General features: G+C 37.1%; 1 protein-coding gene across 1 annotated transcript in view; it reads right to left on the bottom strand.

The window, feature by feature from the left end:
• Window positions 1–9,478: 9,478 nt before the first annotated feature.
• The window catches only part of LOC149154761 (ARM REPEAT PROTEIN INTERACTING WITH ABF2-like), a 118,871-nt gene continuing 101,855 nt past the window's right edge, over window positions 9,479–26,494 (bottom strand). The window contains exons 14-20 of the mRNA XM_089440984.1: window positions 11,311–11,374; window positions 11,039–11,118; window positions 10,755–10,819; window positions 10,535–10,652; window positions 10,321–10,445; window positions 10,069–10,228; window positions 9,479–9,848 (exon numbers count right to left, since the gene is read on the bottom strand). Of these exons, the coding sequence (XP_089297110.1) occupies window positions 10,138–10,228; window positions 10,321–10,445; window positions 10,535–10,652; window positions 10,755–10,819; window positions 11,039–11,118; window positions 11,311–11,374 (543 nt within the window). The 3' untranslated portion in view covers window positions 9,479–9,848; window positions 10,069–10,137. The remainder of the gene's footprint in view (window positions 9,849–10,068; window positions 10,229–10,320; window positions 10,446–10,534; window positions 10,653–10,754; window positions 10,820–11,038; window positions 11,119–11,310; window positions 11,375–26,494) is intronic.

The raw sequence follows: 26,494 nt of genomic DNA, 5'->3' as shown, positions 1-26,494 counted from the left end.
ACCAAACCCTAATCCTCCTCGAACTACTCAATTACCTGCACAACCCATTCCAAACCCTAATAATAGGTCATCTCAACCTATACAGAGTATGGAGCTGCAAACCTTCCCTACCTACACTATCACTTCAGTCCCAATCAGTGAAATTTTACTAAGATCGGGGAAGGTCTTAAATAAAACAGCGCCTGCAGTGATCATTCAAGAAGAACACTCAACATAATCACCTCTTGAAGATAAGGACATATGTAGTCAAGAGGAAGATTCTCCTCTTGATGAAGAGGAAAACCCTCCCTCAACACCCATCAATTCTACCATACAACCTAAACCATCTAAGGATATTACTCAACCACCCTATCCAGAGAGATTGCTTGTCGAAAACGCTGAGGTCCCGCTACGATATGATTTAGAGGTTGAATTGTGAAATATTTGTGTAAAGATACCCTTGCTTCAAGCCATCAAAGATATTCCTATCTATCCCAATACTGTAAGGGATCTTTGCAGTAAAAATCCAGGAAGAAAAACGAAGGACCCCCCTATTATAAAAGTAGTTCGCCAATTGTCAGAAACCATGATAGAGATGCCTTATAAATAAACTGATCATGGGAATCTAGTAGTGACCATACAGAGTAATGTCATATCTTTACCAAACACTCTTGTCGATCTAGGTGCAACAATAAATGTCATGACCATGAATATTATGCAAACGTTGCAGTTAGAAGGCTTGAGGCCAACTCAAACACTATTGGAGATATCAGACAAATCCATCCTTAAACCTACAGGAAACCTGGATGACATAACAGTCGTACTAGCTTCCTATGAATATCTTGTAGACTTATTTTTTATCCATCCAAAATCCTCCAAACTTATACATCCAGTAGTACTGGGTCGACCTTGGCTTCCCACTGTTGATGCCTTTATTGGATGCCGGACTAGAGAGATGACAATTTCCAACGAATGTCAAAGCCAAAAAATTACCTTATTTCCTCCTACCCAACCTGCTACAGAAATCCCCTTATGGATAGAGAACCCATATAGAGAGGAGGAATGTAATGAACCTTTGTTAACAATTGAACAGTCTAAAGGCCTTCAAGAACAAACCGAAAATCAAGTTTTGAACTTTTCTTAACGGGACATGTTGATTTTCGCAATGTGAAGTCTATATGAATGACTTCACAGTATATGGGGAAGATTTCCAACAAGCTTTAAACAACCTAGAGAAAGTTTTAATCAGATGTCATAAGACCAACCTTGCCCTTAGCAATGAAAAATCTAGAATGATGCTTACAGAGGGTGTTCTGTTAGGCCACCATATTTCTGGGACTGGGATAAGAGTAGATCTTGCTAAGATCGAAATAATTGCTCAAATCAAAACTCCCAGCTCTCAAAAATAAGTTAGAATCTTTCTAGGGCATGTCAGATATTACAAAAGATTTATTCAAAATTTTACAACAATAGTCACCCCTATGTTCAAAATTTTAACCAAAGACGCAGAATTCCAGTGGGATTCTCAATGTCAAATTTCCCTTGAAACTCTTAAACAAAACTGTCAACTACTCCAGTTCTAAGAGGACCAAATTGGGCCCTCCCTTTTCACATCTGTATCGATGCCTCAAACTCAGCTTTGGGGGTTGTTTTAGGCCAAAGAGAGAATCAAATTCCCTTTGCCATATATTTTGTTAGAAAAAATCCTGCTCCTACAAAACTAAATTACACGATCACTAAAAAGGAGTTCTTATCAGTTGTTCATGCCATTAATAAATTTAGATATTATATAACTAGGTATGAAGTTTGTGTACTTACAGACCATTCATCTATTAAATTTCTAATGAATAAACCTATTACCAATGCCCATGTTATTATATGGTTGTTACTACTGCAAGAATTTAATATTACTATCATTTACAGACCAAAAAAAGATAATCTTGTTGCTGATTTTCTGTCTAGACTTGTCCACACAGGTGATAGTGCACCAATTACTAATGATTTGCCGGATGAGAATTTATTTGTTATTTCTACTTATACTCCTTGGTATGAAGATGTAGTTAATTACCTGGTTACAGGGAATTTGCCACAAAATTTGTCCTCAAGGAAAAAACAAAGAACCGTACAACTTAGCGCTAATTATATGTGGCATGAGGATTGTTTAAACCATATTGGACCAGATCTGGTGATCAGAAGATGTGTACAAGAAGATGTATGGTTTCATTTAGAACTAGTTAGATTAGCAATGTTTTGCTTTGATGCTTGATTGCAGTTAGTTAATTGAAATCAGTTGCTATAGGGAAACACAGTTGAATTTATCTTTTCATTTCATGAGCCTATAAATGGAGAAACTTGTTACCTGAGCATGAACCTTTAGATTACATGCTTATTAAGATTTTGTTTCTGAGTTTTGTTTTCTAATTGTGTGAGGACGTTAGATTGAAATTTGTCAAATGGAGTATTGGTTTTGAATGCTTCTTATCTAGGCTATTCATCAGAGATAGGAACTTATCCGTTATCAGCAAATATAGTGTATGAGCTCCACTGATTACGAATCCCTGGTTGATAATTTAATTTGTGGTGATATATCATTCATATAATTGCCCCAACACACCACTCCTTGGTAAACCCTTTGAGTGTTATACGCCCTATCTCATCATTTGTTGGCTTCTCTCCAACTATTGCAAGTTCATCTCTAAAAGATTGAATTCTGGTGAGATAGGTGGTCACATCCTCGCCCTTGTTCATCTTGACCATCCTCTGCTTCTCTTTGAGGACCATATCCCAGTTCTCTAATGGATCTTGGTACAACTTGACTATGGCATCCCACATCTCCTTCGTTGTGTTCTTCTCTGTGATATGCAAAATGATATGATCATGAACTCTATTGAGAATCATCCTGTTTACTTTGGTGTTATCCCTCTTGTACTCATGAAATTGGATGGGATCTATTGGCACAACTATCATTGATGTAGCAAACTCCTTCAAACCATGCTCGTCCAATAAAAACAGCATCTTGGCCTTCTAGATACCAAAGTTAGAGGCTCCATCCAAACCTATCTTGATCTCTCAATCCTCCTATGGCCATCTTCTGAAAATAAGCGGAAGTCAAGTAAACTGAAGAAATTAATCTCACTCCTCCAACTGGAAAATCGATCTAGAAACACTAAGTTTCCTCTGGAAAACCAACTCGGCTTCTTCATTAAACTCACACCCTTTGCCTGCAATTCACACTAGATCCTACAACTCGCATTGGCAACTAGAAGTGCTTTCAGAAATTGGTTCTAGCGAGTATATTACCTCCCATTGTCCTCTGAAGCTTCTCGCAGCTCCTCCGGCAAACCTTCCGACTCTTGGAAATGGAATTACTACTTCAGGAATGTGCACTGGGAAAACTGGCTCTTCGTATTGCTTGCTTCGACCCTCTCTTCTACATAATGAATTTGGACTTCTCTAACTCTTAGAATACTGGAGAAATGAATTGAATAAATCTGGGTAAAAATTCTCTTGTGCTTTCTCTTCTAGGCCCCTATTGATATGCTACTGCAAAACTCTTATGTTGCACACCCTATACAAAATTTTAGCTGCCTCCAGAAACCCTTTTTGGAAACCTCACTACTTGTTGTTGCTCACTAAGACAACTCGCACTTTCTCTGGATCACCTCCCTGGACTAAAAATCACATTGTTGCCTCTAAAACATGCATTGCCTAGTCGGCATGTGCATATCTACTCTTCAATGCTTTAAATCTCCCTCTAATATGCACCACCCTCGCCTTACAGCTTCTCTGATCTAATCTACTCTGATAGCATGTGAAATTTCCACGAATCACAACAACTAGAAATGTATCTCCCAACTTGTGCAGTTTATTTGTCTTTTATTAACCTCCATCACTACTCTAAGCCCACTCGCTCTTCCTCTAGGTGATAAATCCAGCTCTGGCTCACTGAAATGAGTTCCTATGCCACTCGTACTATCAAACTGACTACTCGCACTCACTGATTCGGCCTCCTCTGCAAATAATTTCAGCCTTTTCTTATCTCTCGGACAGTGTAAATACTAAGGAAATCTCCTCTGAAATCCTGCTCCCAAATCTATGTTGAAACCTCATTGCTTATTGTCTTTATAGCTTCAACTGCGCCCTTGTTGAATCACTGCAACTAGGTAAGTCAGATTACTCTTCACTCACTGTGATTTTGTGTGTGATGCTTCTCCAAACCCCATCGACTTTGCTATTATAATCTTCTATTGGGTAACCAACTGCCATAATCACATCTCAATTGATAGTTATGACCATCTTGACTCCATCAACTTAGTTTTCCAAAAGTCTTTAGAGCAAGATTGATTTCCCTCGATTAATTTGATTAAATTAACCAGATTTCCTAACTTAGACTTGGGAAATATTTAATAATTGGTCAATTAATCTAATTGAGGTGTTTCTAAAGCTTTTTTGATAAAACCTTTTCTGTATTTTGGAGATCGCATGTTCCTTAGCCTCTTAGACACCATAGAGGCTAGAACACATGTCCACTGCTACCAAAAACTAACAAACCCTTCATCCTGAAACGTTGCACAAGATCCATTGCATATTCAAGTTGGAAGAATTATATCTCTAAGTAGCACTAGGTGATCTTAAGTCCTGGAAAATAGTGAAGCAAGCCTAAATCAATCATCTCAAAGGATCCCTAGAGTTGTAATCCATTTCCTTAACTTTGGATGGCGAGCTATCGCTCATTATTCAGTCATCAACATAAAACATAATAATGAGGGTATGATCATCTTGATGGAAAATATAAATACCATGCTCAACCTGAGAACATTGAACCCTCGACTAAAAAAGGTGTGTATTTTCTCATACCAAACTCAAAATTCTCACTTAAGATACATAGACTCGGTAAATTTGCATACACCAATCATATGTGTCCATCTTTAACAAATCCTACTAGTCATTGCATACACCTATTGGTCTATTGAATTCGCATAAACCAATCGTACGGGTCTATCTTGAATAAAGCCTATTGGTGATTGCATATAGATTTCCTTCTAAAGGTCTCCATGAAGAAAGACAATTTTGACATCCATCCAATGAACTTCTCATTCAATAAAGCAACACTAGATTTTATCATCCAAATTTAGTCGATACTAGCAACAAGACAAAGGTCTCAATGTATTCAACACCTTCTCCTTATCTCCTTTATGATCACTTCAATACAATTGATCCTTCTCTCACCTCAATTTTCGACTAATGTTTCAAATTCTTGGAATTTGTCAAATACTCCATCCTTATAGTGAATGGTGTATATCCAAAAGAAGTAGGTGAATCATCACTAAAGGTGAGAAACTTTAGCTCACTCCACAAAATGAGTGGTCATAGGCCCACAAATATCACTATGAACAAACGCAAGAGCTTGAAAAGTTCACCTAGTTGTCCCTGGGCAAAGACTCTTGATGGTGTTCCCCAACATACACCCTTCATAAACACCATTACGTGGGGAAATTTATCATAAGGTGGTCAACGATCTGTAAAGGACACATATCTTGCAAAGATCAAATGTTGTATCTACAAAATGTTGATGTCTTAATATGCTCATGTCCTCAACATTGGTTACCATAGTAATGAATCCTTTTTGTTCCAAGGGTGAAGTTTTGCCAACATGTACCTACAATTGAATTCATCATAATAATCAGTGAAGCACTTTCAATTCATCATACACATCTTTTATAACTATCATGATATGTAACGATTTTTTTAATCATGGAAATTCACCCCATTTTATCATGGATATTTTTAACCTAATAGGCTTTGTTGCAATACCATGGCTTACTAATACCACATGCTAAAAAAATTGTAACTCGTGTTCATATTACATTTTTTTAAGCTTTGTTACAATATCATGACTTACTAATACCACATGCCCAAAAAAACCGCAACTCATGTTCATATTATATTTTTTTGGGTTTATTACAATACAATGGCTTACTAATACCACATGCCCAAAAAACCATAAGTCATGTTCATCTGACATTTTTTTAATCAATTTAATTATGAAAACAAAAAACAAAAAGGTCATAACTACTTTTGAAATAAATTTCAACTTTTGTTTAATTACTGCTAAAGAATATTCTAGAAAAAATTGTGGAGGTTAAATCCTTACCATCCATTTAATGATAATTAAATTAAAATTCCAAAATAGACACTTTATAATTACATAAAAATATTTGTAATGCCCAATACTTGTATTTGTGTGCTCCACAGAAATAATAATAATAATAAAACTTTAAATATATATAATTGAGATTTCATTGTAAGCCCTAACAAAGGCATGGATATCAAAAGCATTTGGTCATGACAACTATACTTATCTAAAACGCCCATTGATTTTCATATATATTAGCTCTAAGATCAAAGCTAAGCAAATATTTATTCATTTTCTGTGAAACCTAGTTGTTAAAATATAAAAATTATATTTCATATATGTTAGCTCTAACAACTAACCAAATATTTCATAAAGAATCTAACGATCCTAAGATCAAAGCTAAGCAAATATTTATTCATTTTCTGTGAAACCTAGTTGTTAAAATATGAAAAATTATATTTCATATATGTTAGCTCTAAGAACTAACCAAATATTCCATAAAGAATATAACGATCCAATTGGCACCAGGCCTGCCAAGTTGGTGTTTTGGATTGGGGCACTTACACTAATACCGGGGTGTGAGGTGACCTAGCACTAGAACCCATTAAGTATAATGAAGCGATGTTCAAAGCTTTGAAGGGTGGTCTATGAAGAGGGGTGCTGGAAATGAATCATTTTACGTTCCCTATTAGAGCAAGTAAACATTCGCATGCCCTGGTAACACATGGCAATGTAGGATGAGATACTTAATAACCGTTAACCTAAAATATCTATGTATCGTATCAAATGGGAGATATGATGAGTCATTGGAAAATCTCTCTCATTCTTTTTTGAAGATATGTCGAGTTATTGGAAAATCTCTCATTTTTTTTAAATTAACCGCAACGACATACGCAATGGACTAAACTCACATACACAATAATTAGATGACGGCATCACAAATATTTAAGGAATCTAGACCGAAAAAGATAACAAAAACAACTTTGAATTTCCATTAACAAAAATAAACTTTGTACAATAAAGCTTCACAATTATCAATCCAAAACTACCACTACCATCTAAAACCATAATCGGTGGTATGAATAATATATCCAAGGCAATACAGTGTTTCCCTCAATACAGTGTTGCACATTACCATTCATTGAGTTTTCCATTTAAATCACTCCACTAGGCTGAGCTATGTGTAGTTGCAACAAACAGCATGCCTCCAAATAGCACAACAATCTGAGGGAACCAAATCTTCAATTAGCAGTCTATGGCGTAAGTCCAAATTGCTCACTTCCATGTTCACCAAAGTTTACCACTATAATGTGAATCCCACGCTTGGGAGTATGTGTGATATTACACATTCAATACAATGACCAAAACTCAAACCCATCAATTCTTTGTGAGAATTATCATAAAAAATGATGGATGCAAAAACAATGGAACCCCAAGATATTGTTATACACTTCGATGGAATTATGTAAGGCGACATAACAATTGTAAAAGGAACAATTATGGATTTATCATTGCATTTTTGTAACCAATGTGTATTATTCAGAAACACTATTTAGTTGAGTTTGGCTAAGAAAATTGCATAGGTAGACTGTAAGATGCCAGTATTTTGGGATTTGATAGGAAATGAAAGGGTTCCATTTGTAATCTAATAACCTCATGCAATGTGTATGATCCCTATCATGTATAACTGTTCTTTATAATTTATCATTTCGGGTACAGACAATGGATACATCAAAAGTAGTTTTGTGATTTTCCATCATAAGTGAATGAAGGTAAGATTAGCTAGGTTAGGGCTCAACATAGATCACAAAATAGGGGAAGCCCCTCCATTTGTTAATTATTCCAAAATATAAGTTTCAAGGAAATTCAAGAGTGACAAGTGTAAAGTAGCAAAGAAAGCAAGGGGGCCACTAAGAACATTTGTTAATTATTCCAAAATATAAGTTTCAAGGAAATTCAAGAGTGACAAGTGTAAAGTAGCAAAGAAAGCAAGGGGGCCACTAAGAACTCACCTTTGATGTTAGAGGACAAGAAGCCAGTGGATTTGAACAGCAAACAAGCTCAAAGGAGCTCATGGCATAACCCCATCTAGAACGTTGAAGTTGTTACAGTCAAAGACAAGCCAACCAATATAGAAAGATGCATTAGCAAAGGCTCTAATAGTAATGACAATACTCAGTTCAAGGAAGAAATATGCAACATAATTAAAGCGTTGAATATTCACTTCTGAGTAGTGATTTCGTCACTGTGTCTTTATCTTGTAAACTCACCATATGATGCTCCGATATAATTTCCATTTTCTGGTATTAATGAAAAAGCCAGGTTGTTCTAACCAAAAATATGATGCTTTTAGACTCAATTCGTCACCTTTCAATCATTCTGCAACTATACGACTGTAACTAATCTATAATTTCCTTCATTCTAATTTTCAATATAAAGCATGCCATGGTCTTTACCTTCTAATAATCATTTCTGCGTCTGTGAACCACCTCTTGTGAGAATAACTCCTTACTTCAGGAGCTAAATTACTCACATTATTTCTTCCATTGCCAATGTAACTCTGATCATCTATGTCTAGCTTGATGTTTCCCTAATTTCTACAACCCTCTATAACTTAATAAAATGATCTGAATGTGTACTACAAACAGGAATATTCTTATTGCAATTATTATAAGATTAGCTCGCTACCCTCATTGAGCTTACTCATCACCAGTAGAGGTCACCCGCTCTCCCAACCTCTTTCAGTTCACTGTAATGATTTTGGTCATAAATTTTCACCATATCACATGCTTTGCTCTACTTTATTTTTCAAATATCTATCCAATCCTGATTGTACGTTTATTTAAAAGCAATTGCATTTCTTTCAACTGATGCCACAACACAACATTTGTCACTCTTTCTTCAGTTTATTCTTTTCCTGAAAGTAAGCTTTACTTTCCAATCACCGGAAGTTTTTTGGGGTGAGGTGGTGGGGGGAGAGGGAATGTACAACATGGAATTTGTAAGGAATCAGATATTTAGCTCAGATTCTTATCCATTGTAAACAGTGGTATCTTCTCATTGCTTAAAGTTCAATCAGCATATCCAAACTAATTATTGTCTTTATTCTGAATCTCATGGCACATTAAGCATGTGATAGTAAAGCACAATATGCAACTGTCAACACATAACTACATAGGCTACTGAACTGCCCCCCTCCGTAAACTCAATGCAATCAACACATTAGACTTTGGAAAGGATGGAAAAGAAAGGAGCATTACAGATTAAAATTCTAGGTTGAAAGATTTATGTTTCCTTAATAGTTTAGACTTCAGTTAAACAACTAAATAAAGCACAATGCCCGAACCAAAAATTACAACAATGTACCAAAAACACTGTTAAAAGGCTCAAGCTGGCAAATGCTTACTTCAAAGTTCTTAGGAAAAGGCCTGCTACATTTACAGGTCGAAATAAAACAAGAAGCAGTATCATTAGAAAATACACAGAGATTGGAATGCCTGTTCCTTTCCTTAGACCTAATTGTCATTGATTGTCAATTGAAGAAGGGCAAGTTATAATCACAACAAGGACATCTGAAAAAGCTATTCATTACAATATGGCATTCAGCTAAGAAACCATCTGTGGCTTTTTCAACAGAAGGCTTCATATAGATTAATCCTCCAACCATCAGTCTTCCAGCCTTGAATTAATCAACCATTTCATTGAATACAACAAAAGTAGAAATGTCAAGCTTCTGTTACAGAAAAAAAAAATCAAGTGTTAGATGAGAAACACAAAAGACCGTCAAATATCAATTGACGGCTCATCTCTGGCTTCAAACTTTTATGTTCATTTTGAAAAGATCTGAGAATGTTTCATTCAGTTGACGTCTTGCAATCAATTCACTTAACAAATCAGTGCATCTTATATAACAAGCTGTAATCATGGCATGATGATAAACACCTTCAAAATACCTCTATCTGCACTAGTTCTCAGCGAGGATGAGACCATCCAAGAAGCCAATCAAATGATCATGACTTCCTTTACTGTGAAGGCATATAAGGCTGTGGCCTTAATATTCTAAACAAGTAATCACGTATCTCTGGTAGTAAGCGTTCCACAAGGGAAGGGTAGCTGCACAGAATATTGATGATATATGTTAGATAGATCCTGAAATGTGGCTGGCTGTCACAGTAACTGTTTAGTTATATAGAAGTTTTCCTTACCCAGACATGTTAGACATCTGTTCATGGTGCTCCAGAAAGTACAGAACACACATATGGCCCAAAGAAGTTGCATGATAGGACTCAGCAAGATCATATATATTTGCAAAATTCTCCACAGTAAGGTCCTAAACAGAAGAAACAGATCTCAGAATAAACTTTAAAGGCGTCAATCTCATAAACGGAAGTTAAAACTGCAATGATATAAAGGGAATACCTGTGCAATAGAATATTCACACAAACGTTTGAGGCCTTCCAAAAGGTATTGATCAGCAGCCCTCAGAAGATCTTGTGCAATATCTGCTGTCACCTCTACTGTACCTGTGTATATAAATCTGAAACCAGTAACCCATTAGAATCGTCAAACATTCTTCATGCTTTATAACAGCAATGAGTCTTTAGTGATTTTGCAACACAGAAAATACCATAAGAATTACCTCATCATCAGTTCAAAGACTGCCCAGGTTATGTTTGGAATTTCAATATCCTTTGCCTCCTTTTCCTGTTGAAGGTTCACACATATAAGCCCAAACAATTTCTAATCATTGTTTGAAGCCACAATGCACTTAATACGTTTCACAATATCAATTTCTCAGGTAAACAATACAGTCTACAACTGCTCCAAATACTATCACGAAATTTATAGGAATCAAAGAATGAAAGACAGCCTACGTTTGAGGATAACACTTGTATCCAATGCCAAAAACAAAATGACTCATACCCGGTAACCACCATCAAACATGGCACGAAATGCATCTGAAGATGCCAGAAGTGCAATCCTGTGGGCATAAAATCGCCTACCTGCATTTAAGCACCATATGTTTTGCACTTTGTCAGAATAAAAACTCATTTGCATATTTGTGGAAACCTCTATCTTAAATTTTCCCGACAAACCAATTCAACATCCTTTGAGTAGTTATCCACTTCCAATGATCTGATAGTATGACATTTATAATAATCCTAGTAAATGTGTTACTGCATATCATCACTCACCTTCCACTAAAAAGGTAACATCTGATAAAGTGTGACTGTTGACATACTGCTCTCCCAAATATACCTGCAAAGTTCTATAAAGATGAAAAAACGAACATAGATAAAAAGAAATTCATAACAAATTAAATTGGAAATCTTGTTTATTAGAGTCATAAAACATCCATAATTGATCAACAATGCTAATAAACAGTAGATTGTCACCACGCATCTTTTCTAAGTATATCGAGTTTCTCTGAATCTACATATTGCATCATGTCCCCAAACATCCACCAATTTAAACCTTTCAAACAAACACATTTTCTGTCCCACGTTACACATAATCAAAGGGCAGTGTCAGTAGGAAACATTCACAAAATCGGTCATATTTATGTGAAGGTCAGTTAATAGGAAACTGCCACATATAACCTACAGCCATCACTAAACAAGAAGCAGCCCAACAAATATAAATACAATCCAATCACAATAAACACATTCACACAATAATTCAGAGAGTATCAATTTCTTAGAAATCTACTTTGGCTTGCCCTTGTATTCTTCCAATCTTAAAGATGACTCCGGTTTGCTCCTCTGAAATTTAAATTCTCTCCTACTATTACATATAAGCCAGAGTGAAGACTCCAGAATTTGTGACTCTAAAGTTTAAACCAAAGTCGAGCATTAAACTGTCCAAGAAGAATCTATAGAGCTTGTTGCAGATTGACCAAATGTGGGTATTAATTCTATCATGGAAAATGATTTGGAATCTCTGCCATTAATTCTCTCACACAGAAAAAATTGGATTTCATAGACCCCATGCCAAAAACAAATATCACCTTCAAAATGACTGGCTCACAGAAAACCTCTTGTTGATTTACTAGTGCAATCAAGACTAGTACAATTTTTCAAACTGAGAACTACTTCTAATGATACAATTTGACTTCTTTAGAGCATTTTAATCATCAAGCAGTAAAACATGAAAAATTTCGACCATTAACAATAGAGCAAAAGTAGAGATCACAGTAGACAATAAGGCAAGAGACACCAAAATTTAGGCCAGCGGCCAGGGCAAAACCCCACAACCCCACAACGGGGAAAACCCAGCAATCTTTTCTTATGAGAGAGAGTTCAATTCATCACATGGACAAATATTGACCAGCAAGATGACCTCCCACAAATGCCAAGTCAACCCTCCAATATACAATACAAAGTTCCTTTCAATTCTTTCCACATAGAGGTCTGTAATTAGGTCTGTCACAGGTCATCAAGAGGGCCGAATTTCGTCCTCTTCCTCAGTCACAGAGATAAGGAGCCACAGAACTTCGCTTTTAACCACAGAAGATATATGCCTCAGATCCGAAGTGTTCCGCAGAGCTACAATGAGAGATCCGAAGTGTGTCTTGGAGGAGAGCAAATATGCCCTATTTATAGTTATTCATCCATGCGAAAAGACGTGGCTCTTGGGCAGGGCAACTTGATCTTGGAGGGGCCAACTTGAGCACTTGTGGGGTAATAAACCAACAAATTATAAATTCAAATTCTCTTTTGATTTTGCTAATGAAAATACCAACTGCAGCTACCATTTTTCAACACTCCCTCTTAGCCATGGGGTACTTTTCATTTTCTCTCATGATCAATCTCCCCGACCAATCCATTGGTCTCTAAGTAATAACCCAAGGGAGAGATCAGATGTACAAGTCTCATTATAAGGAAAGATACATAGCATCAAAACTCATCCCATAAGCGAAAACCCAATGGTTTCAAGGTCAGTGCCCAGCTGACCAATGGGATCAATCAATGAGGCCAACCTCTCCAACCATATGAAATGGTTTTTCAGTCAAACACAATCACTCAAGGAAGAGAACTCAACATCCATCTCCCCAACCATCCTACTATTCTCTCAGTCAAACACCATGACTCAAGGGAGTAATCAAAATCAAATTCTCCGACCATACCAATGGTCTCCCAATGAAACCCAATGACCTAAGAGAGTACACAGGGTCCATCTCCCCGACCATAAACAAGGTCTCTCAATCCATGACCCAAGGGAGGAATCATGATCTCAATGTCAAAAGGGTCAATCTCCCTGACCATATGGTCTCTCAATCAAATATAATGACCCAAGGAAGAGTACTCAAAATCAATGTCCCCGACCAAAACTATGAGTATCTCAGTCAAACACAATGACCTAAGGGATCACTCCAGTCCTCAAAACCAAACTCCCAACCATATTGGTTTCTCAGTCAATCTCAATGACCCAAGGGAGTAGCCACAACAATCTTCCGGACCATAAATATTGGTCTCTTAGCAAAGCCCAAGGAAGATTGTCAATTTCATGATGCCATACAATCAATGCTTCTTCTCTTTCTTTAAGAGAAATTATCAACCACCCCAGGAAAGCAAACTTCATCTGAGACAATGGCTTAGTCAAAACATCAACAACTTGCTCAATGCTCATTAATAGAAATTTATTCGAGCCCCACAGCTCCACATAGGACAACATCCCAGATATAGTGATACTTGATCTCAATGTGCTTCGACTCGACCATGAAAAACAAGATTCTCAGAAAGCTTTACATAGATTTGATTATCATAATATACGATAGTTGATTCCAACACTTGATCAAACAAACTAGCAACTAGCTTACGAAGCCACTTAGCTTCACAACACGTTGAACATGTAGCTATATACTCAGCTTCAGTCATACTAAAAGCAATAGAAGTTTGCTTCTTACTTGACCATGAAATCATAGCAAAGCTCAAGTCAAAAACAGAAACCAGAAGTGCTCTTTTTATCATTAGTGCAGCCCAATCAGCATTAGGAAAAAAATATAGTTGACATTTTCCACTAGAAATATATCTTAGACCAAAATCAATGGTGCTATGCATATACCTTGATATTCACTGCAACCCAATGCATATGTCAAGGCTCAACCAAGAATATACTCAATATGTTCAAAAAGTATAAGAAATCAAATTTGGTATTCACCAGATAGTTCAATGAGCCAATCAATTTGCGATACATAGAGGGATCAACCAGATCAGAATCACAATCTTGCAACTTGTTCAAAATTGTCATCTTGGGAGAGTCCATGGACTCACAATCCACCATGCAAAACTTTTGAAGGATCTAAACAAAGATTTCATCCGTCTTTTGTTATACTTCTCATCCCAAGTAGTCATGCATTAGACCAAGATCCTTTACTCAGCTCCCTCCTACACTGAACAAAGAGATCCTGAGCCCTAGTCAAAAATCAAAATCACGGGCTCATCTTCAACAATGGATCAACATCGCTCTTTGTAGAACCAATTAGCCATCAACTTGAGAGTACCATGCACAAGGTGTTTGTCTTCATATTCTTCTCCATCTTATTGAGGTAATCCTTCACATGGCACTTCTAGCCATCGTCATCTTGGAAGTCGCCACTGACTTTTTTCCGACATAGATCAAAACAAGCTTTAATCTAGTTGATTTGTCTGCTCCCTCTGAGTCCAGGGCTCATCTAATACAATATCTATCAACACGAGTCTTCCTGTCACAAACTTTGTTCTTCCAATCTTTTCATTTAGTGCCACAATGTTGGCAGGCTTCATCATGTACCTACAATCCTCTCTACGAAGCCAAGGAGGAACAAATACAACCAAACAAGATATACACGGACGAGTAGAGCAACAACAATAGTAATGATTTAAAAAAAAATAAGAGAGATACATGGTACTTATATTTTGTGAACATGTCAGCTCCCTCTTGATCTTTAGCCTTCTTAAAAATCAACCACGTCCATATCATCATCATGATATCCTTCACCATGGGAGCTAGGGTTCTTTTAGCAAAAACAATCGATCCTAAGGTTTTACCCATAAACACTAGGCTTTCTTCTCAAGCCCTTTTGGTTTGCTAGAGTTTACTAGCCCTAGATATCCAATCAATACTTATAGTCTTCCAAACCATACAATTTTCAGCCTTTGATTTTTGTTTATATGCAAATATCATAAATTTTCTCCCAGAAAACTTCCGATGAGGTACATTTATATGACATCCATACATTGATTTCAATCTTTTTATTAGAACCTATCAAGTCCTACAAATGACTTCAGTCTTAAGCAGGAGCTCGGCCTCTTTAGTAATAGGTGCACAAATATCTCAACATAACAATTTCCTTTGGCTTAGAAAGGAATTTAAGTACTACATGCATCTTTTACATAGCTCTATACAAGACTCCAATTTAATTCGTCTTTAGAATGCCAAGTACTCTTGGTCAGTGTTTCACAAGAATTGTCCCCCTAACTGGGAAACGCATCCCCGCATTTCATTGCGCTCTGGGGATGTGGGAACATCTAGGGTGTGTTTCTTTACATCCCCAAAAAAGGAAAACGCGAGGAAACTCTAAGGGGGGATGATTCCACCCAAAAGTGGAAACGTTTCCTGCATTTACAAAAAGAATCGAGGCCAAATTCAAGCTCACATGCTATTTTGTTGCCAAGCAATTTAATGGGCGGGTAAGGGTAAGGCACAGTGCGACCTGGTGACATGGTTGATCCTGATTTATTCATATAGCAGCTAGATGTAGAGACTAGCGAGGCATTACCTTGAGCAATTATGCTCATTTGTCATTTAAAAATTAATATGTTATTATGTTATCTGATTTTTTGTTTCAAATTTCAGTTGTAGACTTTAGTTTGTTTTGAATCTTGATATATGATACATTAGACATGACTATAAAAATTTGAATCTTGATGTATCGTACTTGACTTCAATATTCAATATTCACAGTTGGAGCTTCAATATGGTTTAAACTTTTTTTTCATTATACAATGTTACAGTGACATGTATGATTGTACCATACTTTTCATTTTAAATTTGTTTTAGTTATATGATTCATTGATTTATCCTTCATGGTGTAAGTGTTATATAATGATAAAAACACTTAAATTATAAATTTTCAATGATATACATATAATTTTTTAGTATTTTACTGTTTTTGTCAGGGACCCTTGTGTTAAAGACCCCCGATGACCCCCCACATTTCCTAAAAATTGGTAGGGAGCTTTTGCACAGATCGCTCTTGCGTTTTCCCGCTCCCACGTCCCGAAAACTTGGTGGAACACTGCTCTTGGCATAGATGCAAATTTGATATTTACACAGGGTCTCCATTGAGTATTGTTCATGATCTTGCAATGCAATCAAACTTTTATGGCTTTAATTAAACCAATAACCTTCTTGATACTTTTCTTCAATACCCTGCCTCTGATGCAACATCTTCAAGTATGCACACAATTGTTAACTTACACTTCACTTTTTCAGTGTGACTTCTTTGCAAAACATACCACAGCATATCAGATTCGAGTGTCAAGCTTTAGACTATATGCCTCCTTTTTCAAAACTCATATTCAGCTTCAATCATTATAGTGTGATTATGCTTCAACTTTGTGATTCATCTTCTTGTTGACAAGACCTTCCGATTGTAGCTTGTCTTCTTCATGACTTGGTTATATTATAAACCAAAACAATTTTGCAACCTGACCCTTTTTTAATAACAAGAATTATACATTGATCAAACTAGATATGCAACTTAGTCAAAAGAATAATGCATCACATCAAAATAGATCACAATTTTCTAGTTGCATTTCTGATATAAGTGACTGAAGATTCTGAAGCATTTCGACTTTTGTTATATTTTTTTATTTCTTTTAGGCAAACTCTTTCACCAATGAAACTCTGATCTCTTGTATAACTTATCACCGAACTTGTATGAGAAGGCACTAAAGGCTTAATCCCTTATGGCTGACATAGGACATCAGATACTTCTGGTTCAATGTTACTTACATTTTCCAGTACAACAGTGACTCACATGCTACAAATGAAGTCTTTTCATCCTTCAGGGAGTATAGAGATCATCCCTTTCTTTAACAAGCTAAGGATCAAAAACAGACTTTTGACTTGGCTATAGGAATCTAGGTATGTTGTTAAGGAAACCTTGAACGAAGAGGATAATAAAACATACCTTATACTTCAACGCAATACCTGTACTACCTTATCAATCGTGAGAGAGAGATGCTTCTTCCTTAGGTCAAAATACATAATAAATAGGCAGGATCCATCAACGATATTCTGCTCCTAAATATATATGATTGATTTTTCATACTACGGGATACTTCTTATGATCAAAAAGTCATCAGTGAATTTCGGTATCCAAATTCATCTTGGTTTTAAGAACAAACTTGATACACATTTCCAAGCATATTGACAACAATATTTGGCAAACATCTCCTCTCCTGAGATTTCAAAAGAAAATAATCCTCTCAACAAAATCATTGTACATACCTCAGGTTCCAAGCAATGAATGACTTCGTTGGACTGCTCTTTCTATCTCCAGATTGTATAGAAACAATCTTTAGGAAAAGGTAAATAAACTTTTCAAATTTGAGTGGCATAGATCAGACTTTCTTTAGAATTTGGTCTTCTATCAAAAGCCTTTTGATCTCCTGAGAATACTCTGCACCAAAAAAGCCTCTGAAATTTTTCGGCCCCTTCTGCAACTTCTTTTAGATCGTTAATATGAGGAATGCACACAACTTTTCTCATGCACCAAATCACATGCACTACATTATAAAAGCATAAAAACAACTCCAATCACAATGTAAATACATGCCCCGATTTACTACAGAAGGTAAGCCGATCCAGCACTGAACCTTCACGAAAGGTGCCACAAAACTATTTCTCAGAGTCTGCACATATGTAGAATTGTGCCCACAAAAAGGGTGTCTCAGACTTAGTCTTCAAAGGGGTCGAATGGCCACAGGAATTGCCAGCAAATACCACATAATAGTGCTCCCAAAGGGCTGCTTAAGAAAGAGATTTGGCACAGAAAAAATTTCAGATTCACTTGCAAAAACAAGCTAGAAAAACCAGTGAAAACCTTATCAAAATCATAACAAGTGAATACCCAAACAGAAGTTGACCTTGTCTCAGATTTGTGTGACTACACCAAGTCAAGAAGCTATAGAGTGAATACATAAAAGATCAACATTAAATTACATACTCTTGTGAAGAAGATGAGTCCCTTTATATAGATTTGGAGAAGCATCCTAGAGGGCAGTAGACTAGCCTTGGAGGGAAAAATAAATTTTGAAAATTCAAATTTTTGGAGCCAAAAAACCCCTTCTTCAAATTAGACTGACTTGCACTTAGATTCACATTCACATTTTGATCCATTCCACAAGGTAACATTTGCCATAATTTAATTTTTAATGATAAGACCTTTTTATCTATAAGACCCTGTCCAATAATAGGCTGTCACATCATAATCTTTTGGGAATTTTGACCACAGAATGAGGGTATCTACTTTAATCCGACATATCTCTCAAACCGTGAGGAGTCTTGTGACGTGCCATATACAGTGGGAATCGGCATGACGAGGACAATCCAATGAAGAGGTCTTGCAAGCAAATAAACTGACCCTCATCCTCAAAATCTTCAATAAATGCGGAGCTTCTAGGGTTTCCAACCATCCTTTCAAGCCTTCTTGTCTATTGAAGTTTCCACTAATGTAATCCATGACGTATATTAAGAGAGTTCAAGAACCGACATTGGCATTCAGCCTTCTACAATAAGTCTTTGAACTAGGACTTCCTCATATTTAGGCCTACTTAGGGCTTTCAAAGATCAAGGGCTTTCATTGATCAGGGCGGCTAGATATATAGATGATCTCAATGCTCTTTCTTTCACCATAGCTCTGATACCATGTTGATTTACTAGTGCAATCAAGACTAGTACAATTTTTCAAACTGATAACTACTTCTAATGATACAATTTGACTTCTTTAGAGCATTCCCCCCCAAGGATCCAAACCAAGAATCGCGTCTCGTACGGATCCGTGGGGGATCTGTGGTTCGGAATTTCGGAACCGCGGATCGGGCCATCGAAAACAGTTCCTGGAAATTCGGAACCATGTCAACCCGATCCGCGGTTCCGAATTCTTGAACCGCGGATCCGACAACGGATCCGAAGGGAGATGGTCGGTTCCATAGGGTTCTAAATATTTTTTTATTTTTTCTTTGACTTAAGTTGGGTTGGGGCTTCTAAAACACTCCCAAGGTGCTCCCTTGATGCTCTTTAGATGCTTCCTAGATGCTCTCTCATGGTAATGTTAAATTCTTAAAGTAAAAGGGGCATTCTAAAGAGCATCCAGGGCATGGTAATGTTAAATTTTTAACATTACCATGAAATGACTCGGGATGTTTGAGAGTGATTCCAGCCTCATCATACTTCATATGGAGAAAATAGAATTTCATATCCTATTCAAAATTCAGCAGACTTAACAGTTTTTATGAATTCAGGATCAATGGGATTGTGGCTTTTAATTAGACTATATCATGTATGAGGTATGTAATTAGCATTTAATCAAGAACACCAAGCCCCATATGTACCCCTAGTGTTGGTGGTGTTAATTGTTGAACTCCTTTGTCATGCCCTTAGCAAAAAATTACATTTCAATAAAGTCAAAATCATCGATCAAGCATGTTAAGCTTTTTCTACCATATTTTAAGGCTTGGATTAGGTAGTTAGATCAAAATTGGGAAATGTTGACTAATATCCCTAGACAATCGAGATAGAGGCAAAGGCTAGACAAGAGGAGAAGAATCTAGATTCTAGATGGTTGATACATCTAAATGGTTGATGCTCAAATAATTAATCATTAATGTACACTGGATGCCATATCTATCTTGATTTATGTACAAATATGCATGCTTCCATATCTTCTACAACTATTTTGGTATTTTGGATGGTTTTTTTCATATAATGCAAAAAGTCAAAAAAAAAAAAAAATATATATATATATAGTAGACGCTTCACTTCCAACATTTTTGGGAAATGACGATTCCGCGTCCCCACTTCCAAAAAACATCCCCGCTTTGTGCAACATTGTTCCAATCATCAAGCAGTTATACATGAAAATTTCCAATCATTAACAATAGAGCAAAAGAAGAGATCACAGTAGACAATAAGACGAGACACCAAAATTTAAGCCAGCGACCAGGGCAAAACCCACAAGGGGGAAAACCCAACAATCTTTCCTTGTGAGAGAGAGTTCAATTCATCAATTGTACATGAGTCAAAATAACATATCTTTGATAAGATCACGTGGACAAATACTGACCAGCAAGATGACCTCCCACAAATGCCAAGTCAACCCTCCAATATACAATACAAAGTTCCCTTCAATTTCTTCCACATAAAGGTCTGTAATTAGGTCTGTCACATGTCTTCATGAGGGTCAAACTTCATCCTCTTCCTCAGTCACAAAGATAAGGAGCCACAGAACTTTGCTTTACCACAGAGATAAGGAGCCACAGAACTTTGCTTCACCACAGAGATAAGGAGCCACATAACTTCGCTTTTAACCACAGAAGATATATGCCTCAGATCCGAAGTGTTCCGCAGAGCTACAATGAGAGATCTGAAGTGTCTTGGAGGAGAGCAAATAGGCTCTATTTATAGTTATTTATCCATGTGAAAAGACGTGTCTCTTTGGCAGGCCGACTTGAACTTGGAGGAGCCGACTTGAGCACTTGTGGGTTAATAAACCAACAATTCTAAAGTCAAATTTTCTCTTTTGATTTTGCTAATGAAAATACCGACCGCAGCTACCATTTTTCAACACTCCCTCTTACAGCAGAAACTCTAATGAAGAAAGGAATAGACCATCCAGGTGCCCTTCAAGCCAAGAAGAAAAACCCTTGAACATGTTTTCCCATTTTGTTAGGAAAATAAGAAGTTTTGAGATGGAATCATAAGAGTTTTGTGCCTCGGTAAAATCAGTCAACCTCTCATATTCAGAATTTAGAGTATCTGGATATAATGAACAAAATTATCATTTTGAATGCAAAGCATCATCCATGACAGAGATCATTTAAATTATACCATTGCTCATAGACACTGTCAAACATACTTCTACAACATTGAAGAGACACAGAAATATCAAACTGAGATATTGACTTCAGCATTAGTATTTGTTGGATTCCCAGAATGCCTCTTTTAAAAATGCAGATACTGCTTCTATCTTTACTTCTATTGAGTAATTCAAGGTAATCCAATCAGACAATGGGCAATGGGGCTTGTCTGCAACCCGAAAGGCAATCACCACTTTCTTATTAAAGGGGCCTAGGCTTTAAATGTTATAATCATGCAGATGCTTGTGTTGAAATTGGTAGCATCAGGAGGTATGCTCACGTGCCCTTGCTGCTGGGTATGTGAGAGGAAAACAATCATAAAAGTGATTGTATGAGTGATGGGGCTTTGTACCCATAGACCCATGGTATAGACACATGGTATTGCACCCTTTGAAAAGGTATAAATTAGAAGCCAATGGGGAGGCTTGAGAAAATCATGGAGAGGAGAATAATGGATGTTTCTTCTAGATTGGGGTTCTGATTTGCTGAGCAAGGAGCAGCAGGCCAGACCTGTGGCAGGAACAACCCACAGCCAAAAGGAAGGGCTGGGGGTTGTTGTTTGGAAGCTGGGATATCAGGCCACAACAGAAGGGAGAGCCGCAGACCTGTGGAGCAGATTACAGGTGTACCAAGGGTTCAAGAGAGCTAGGAAAGCCCTAGGTTGACCACAGCAAGGTACAGGAGGTACCGTTGGCCTATGGTGGCCATTCAAGGAACGACAGCAGCTAAAGGGAGCATTTTGTAGGGCATTTGAGAGCTGAAAGAACTCAGCCTCAGCCCAGGAAAACACAGGTGTGTTTGTTCTTATGTTTTTGGTATTGTACAAAGATTCTCATGTTTTCGGTAGTATACAGGGATTGTAAACGGCCACTTTCCCTGGTATGGGAGCCCTTGTATTTCTAGTTGAAGGAGCCCTTCATGCATAGTGATGCAGCTACTACCATGGAAGATATTTTATTGCAAATACTCAGTGTTACCAGAGAGCACAACTTGGTGTCTCACTCGCACTCTAGAAACTTCGCTCGGGTGTGTTCCCGAGACTACTAAGTGTTCCTGGGACTACTCGCAAGATGGGGATTTCATCCAATTTCAAGTTATTTTTTACTTTTCTTTTATGCCAGTGCCTATGAAAAAGCCCTGATAGACCCACACCCTCAAGAAAGGTTTACTGGTGGAGAATCCAACCCATCAGACCTCACACAAATAAGATAGAAATCAGATATTTTTCCATTGTTCAGCTTTTTCACCTTTTACGATTTATGCAAAGCAAAACATTGTGCCCCCAGCCACCTTTGCAAGTTTGCCTAGAATTTGGAAATTACAGAATACTAAGATTGAATTTTAGCGATTAAACAGAATGGTAATACCCTAGTAGGCCCTGCATGTCAAGGAAAAGGGCTTAGTGCTTATTAAATCTCAATTCCCTCTTACTTTTCTCCTTGCATTTTTTTTACTAGAGAACGCTGCAACTGGGCTGGTTTTGTACTCGCATGACACGGGGTCGATTCTAACTGCTACCACTATAACCCCTAGGAGCCTAGGTATGCTTCTTCGGCAGACACAGGTAAATTGGGGGAAATTGAACCTCGAACCTCGTAGTAGATAACACTTGATTTTCAGAGCCATCGCCAATTGATCTGCCCCCGGGGGGCTACTTTCTCCTTGCATTTTTACTTCAATTTGTTTGTGTTCTCCTATTTTGTCAACTAGGTTCAAGGCTTATTTGTAAACATTAATCTGAGCATGTTATAACTCATTGTTCACTACGCACTATTTCATTTCATATTATTGTACCCCCTGTTATTTGGTTTGTAACTTTATAAATGCTAGATAGTTGATGTTATTTGGCTCAACATCATTTATTAAGACTTGATTTACTTCATGCTATTTGATTTTTAAATTTGTAATTATGGTTGATATTATCTAGTGATGAGACTTGTACAAATGGGCTGATGCTCTAAAGTATTAAGAATCATAGTTCTAACTTTTTAATAATGTAGTATTTGCTACTAGTAACACTTATAACCATGCTTCTTGCAACTAATTAGGCATTCCGCGCTTTATTTTGTATATGCATTAAAATATGTGAAAATATATCTTAATATCTGTGTAAAAAAACAGTGTTGCCAGAGCACATAGTGGAGTAAGTTCAAGAACACCTGGAACAGCATTTCCAAAGAAATCCCAAGGGCAAAGGATCCCGGGATTTTAATATTATAATGCATATATATCCTGAAAAAATGCAGAATGCTAAATTAGATACAGAAAACATGAAAACGTGCATATTTGTACTACTTGTACACGAATAATACATTATTATGAAGACAGAAACTTCACTCGTGGTAGATTAATGAATAATAATTAGAGCATCAACAATCTAATAGTTACAAACTTTGAAATCTTAAACCATATAATAGAAAGTACACCACAAGTTTATGGAATGAAATAGACTATCCACTAACATGGCCAAGAGTTTATCTTTACAAAATACTAAATAGGCAATTTGCATAACTTCTAATTTAACTGAAGTCTTAAAAGTAAAGACTGAAACAGTAAACTGAGCTGAAGTCTATGACAAATAAAGCAGTGGAAAAGGATAAACAAGTATTATATCTACTTTTCCTTCCTCTTGGCACCACAATGACCTCCACAGCAACCCCCCCCCCCCACAAACCAAAAAAAAAAGCATGCACAGACACCAAAAACATCTTGAAGTGAGCTTCTACAAGCTTTTAGAGAGGAAGCACTGCTGAAAAAATCAGCAACAGTGATTCTTTGCTATACATCACTGTTGTACGGACGTTATGGTTCCTGTACAGTGCTTTTGTATGAATTCTGTATGGCTGTACGACTCCATACAATATCATCTTATGGCTGTGCTGGAATCTCTACAACTGTAGGGAACTGCTGTCTAGAACTCCACGCTTGCCGGGAATGCTTCTTCTTTGGCTTCCTGCTCTCTCTTTCATGCCCAACTGCTCCAGCCTGTGTAAAAGCCTCTACATTGCCCTGTCTTTATAGTTTTAGTGGAGTCTTTATTTTTAAGATTATTCGTAGCCTAAGTACAATTTTACACTCAACTACTAAAACTAAGACTTTCATTTTTTAGCTAAAGCAAATTACAAAATAGAATTACTTTTCCAAAATTAGGATTACTTTTTGAAAATATCTCAAACTACTTCTCACATGTCCACAATGAGCATCTATATAAATTTTTATTCGAGCTATAATTTTCAATGATGTTCCCCAGCCCATTATTTAGGTAGAGATTAAAAAATAAAATATCCCCACCCCACCAAGATTGAAACCATTTTTTGTCTAGTTCCCCTTTAGAACCATGTTTGACACTTTGCGAACCCATTATTTAGGTAGAGATTAAAACAACCCCCACCCCACCAAGATCAAAACCATATTTGGTCTAGTTCCCCTTTAGAACCATGTTTGACACTTTGTGAGCTCTTTAACCAGTAGGAACCAACACCCTAATATTGCCTACAATCACACAACCTCACTTCCACACTTTACGCTGGCCCCTGCCCTCCCCTATCTCAAGGGGGGATTCCCTATAATAGAATTACTAGAACTTGGTTTGCAGAGGCCACCTATCTATTTCAGTCCATTGATATCTCAATCCACTACCTCCCCCGGTTTATTCTTTATGCCCCTAATCTAAGTCACACGGTGTGGGCTCAAATTTCGGTTCGATAATGATGAAGTTCGAATTTTTTGATGAGATTAGAATAAGGTTCACCGTTAGGTCCATCTATATATATAAACCTTTAAATGAAATATAACATAAAAGAGTAAGAAATCAACATCTCTAAACATAAAAAATGTTATCATGGACTTAGAAACTGCACGAATAAATTACAAGCTTGAATTGTGACACAATGTTATGAGCCTAAGCCATGGATACGATTAATGGCCATGAAGTTTGATGAGGTTTGTCGAACCTCAAAAATTGGTTTAGGTTCGTCGAATCCCAAACCTCAAGGTTGAAGTTCAACAAACCTTTTGACATAGCCCCTAATCAATTCTTGTTGACTAAGAAATTGAGTAGGATCATCAAAGAGGACATCATCAAACAGTTTATCTAGGTTAGTTGGGTTGATCGTCCGAGTGGAATATGCCCCAAGATGACCTTCTATTCAAAGCACTTTCTGGAGTTGAGCAATGGCCTTATTGTTTGGGCCCCTACATGCTTCGACACTAGGTGCATGCTCTCTAGATCCCCTTTCGCAGTTTCGGGTTGGTTCTCATCGTCTTCAAGTCTAAACCAATCACAGCATCATGCAAGGGGACAAGACCTACCAGCTCTACCATCCTTCATGAGACCAAGATAGAGAAGCACTTCATCTTCAAGTACCAAATCTCTTACCTATTGGTTCCCCTCTCTTGGAAGCTTTGGCACTATTACAAAAAGCTCAAAATGTGTAGAGAATAGCTCTAGGAGCTTCAAGAGCATCACAAGAGTGTTTCCATTGAAGCGTGGCTGCTCCCAAGCACATTTTGTAGGCATAACTACTCATCGTAAGTGCAAAGAAGCTCCTTGCACTCCTTGGATTATGTCGTGGAGGTGCTCTCATGTTCATCTTCTTACATATAATTATACACCAGCAACAAAGACATTGTTCTAAACCCTGAAGTATTGGCCACAGTTGCTTTAGAAAGCAAGCATTGCATACTTATGCAAAAACAATTGTTGCTTTCTGATATTATGGAATATTATCAGTGTTCCACGGGGTCGCATCCCCCCACCTTGGGGTCAAGTTTCCTAGCTCCCTCGCGCTCCAGGGACTTGGGGACGACTGGGGGGCGTTTCCCCACGCTCCCAAAAAGCAGGGTACACGCAGAAACTTGTAAGGGGGCGTTTCCTCGATTTTCGGGGTTGAAACCTCCAAATGGAGTCATTTCCTAGGCGAAAGTGGTCATGTGGGGTCGTGAGGGGTTGTTTTCCTAGACAAAAATTGCAAATTTTTTTAATGAAAAACAAATCATAATTTTTATGAACCGGGAAGGGTTTAAACTTTATTTTCAATGTTCATTTCACATTGTTTCATCTTTTCATGATATCACTTTGCTCAGTCGTCCTCTCGTCCTTTCACATTTGCTTTTCTGTTTCAGACTTCAGTTGTAAACTTCAGTTTATTTTGAATCTTGATATATGATATATTAGACTTGAGTCTTGACTCTATAAAAACTTGACTCTTGATGTATCAGACTTGACTTTTATTTCAATATTCAATATTCATAG

The sequence above is a fragment of the Pinus tabuliformis genome, chromosome 9, assembly GCF_031772625.1.
Source record: "Pinus tabuliformis cultivar Carrire ecotype Pingquan chromosome 9, CPIR1, whole genome shotgun sequence".
NCBI classification, from domain to species: domain Eukaryota; kingdom Viridiplantae; phylum Streptophyta; class Pinopsida; order Pinales; family Pinaceae; genus Pinus; species Pinus tabuliformis.
The sequence above is the reverse complement of the archived record's forward strand: the minus strand, read 5'-3'. Positions and strand labels throughout refer to the sequence as shown.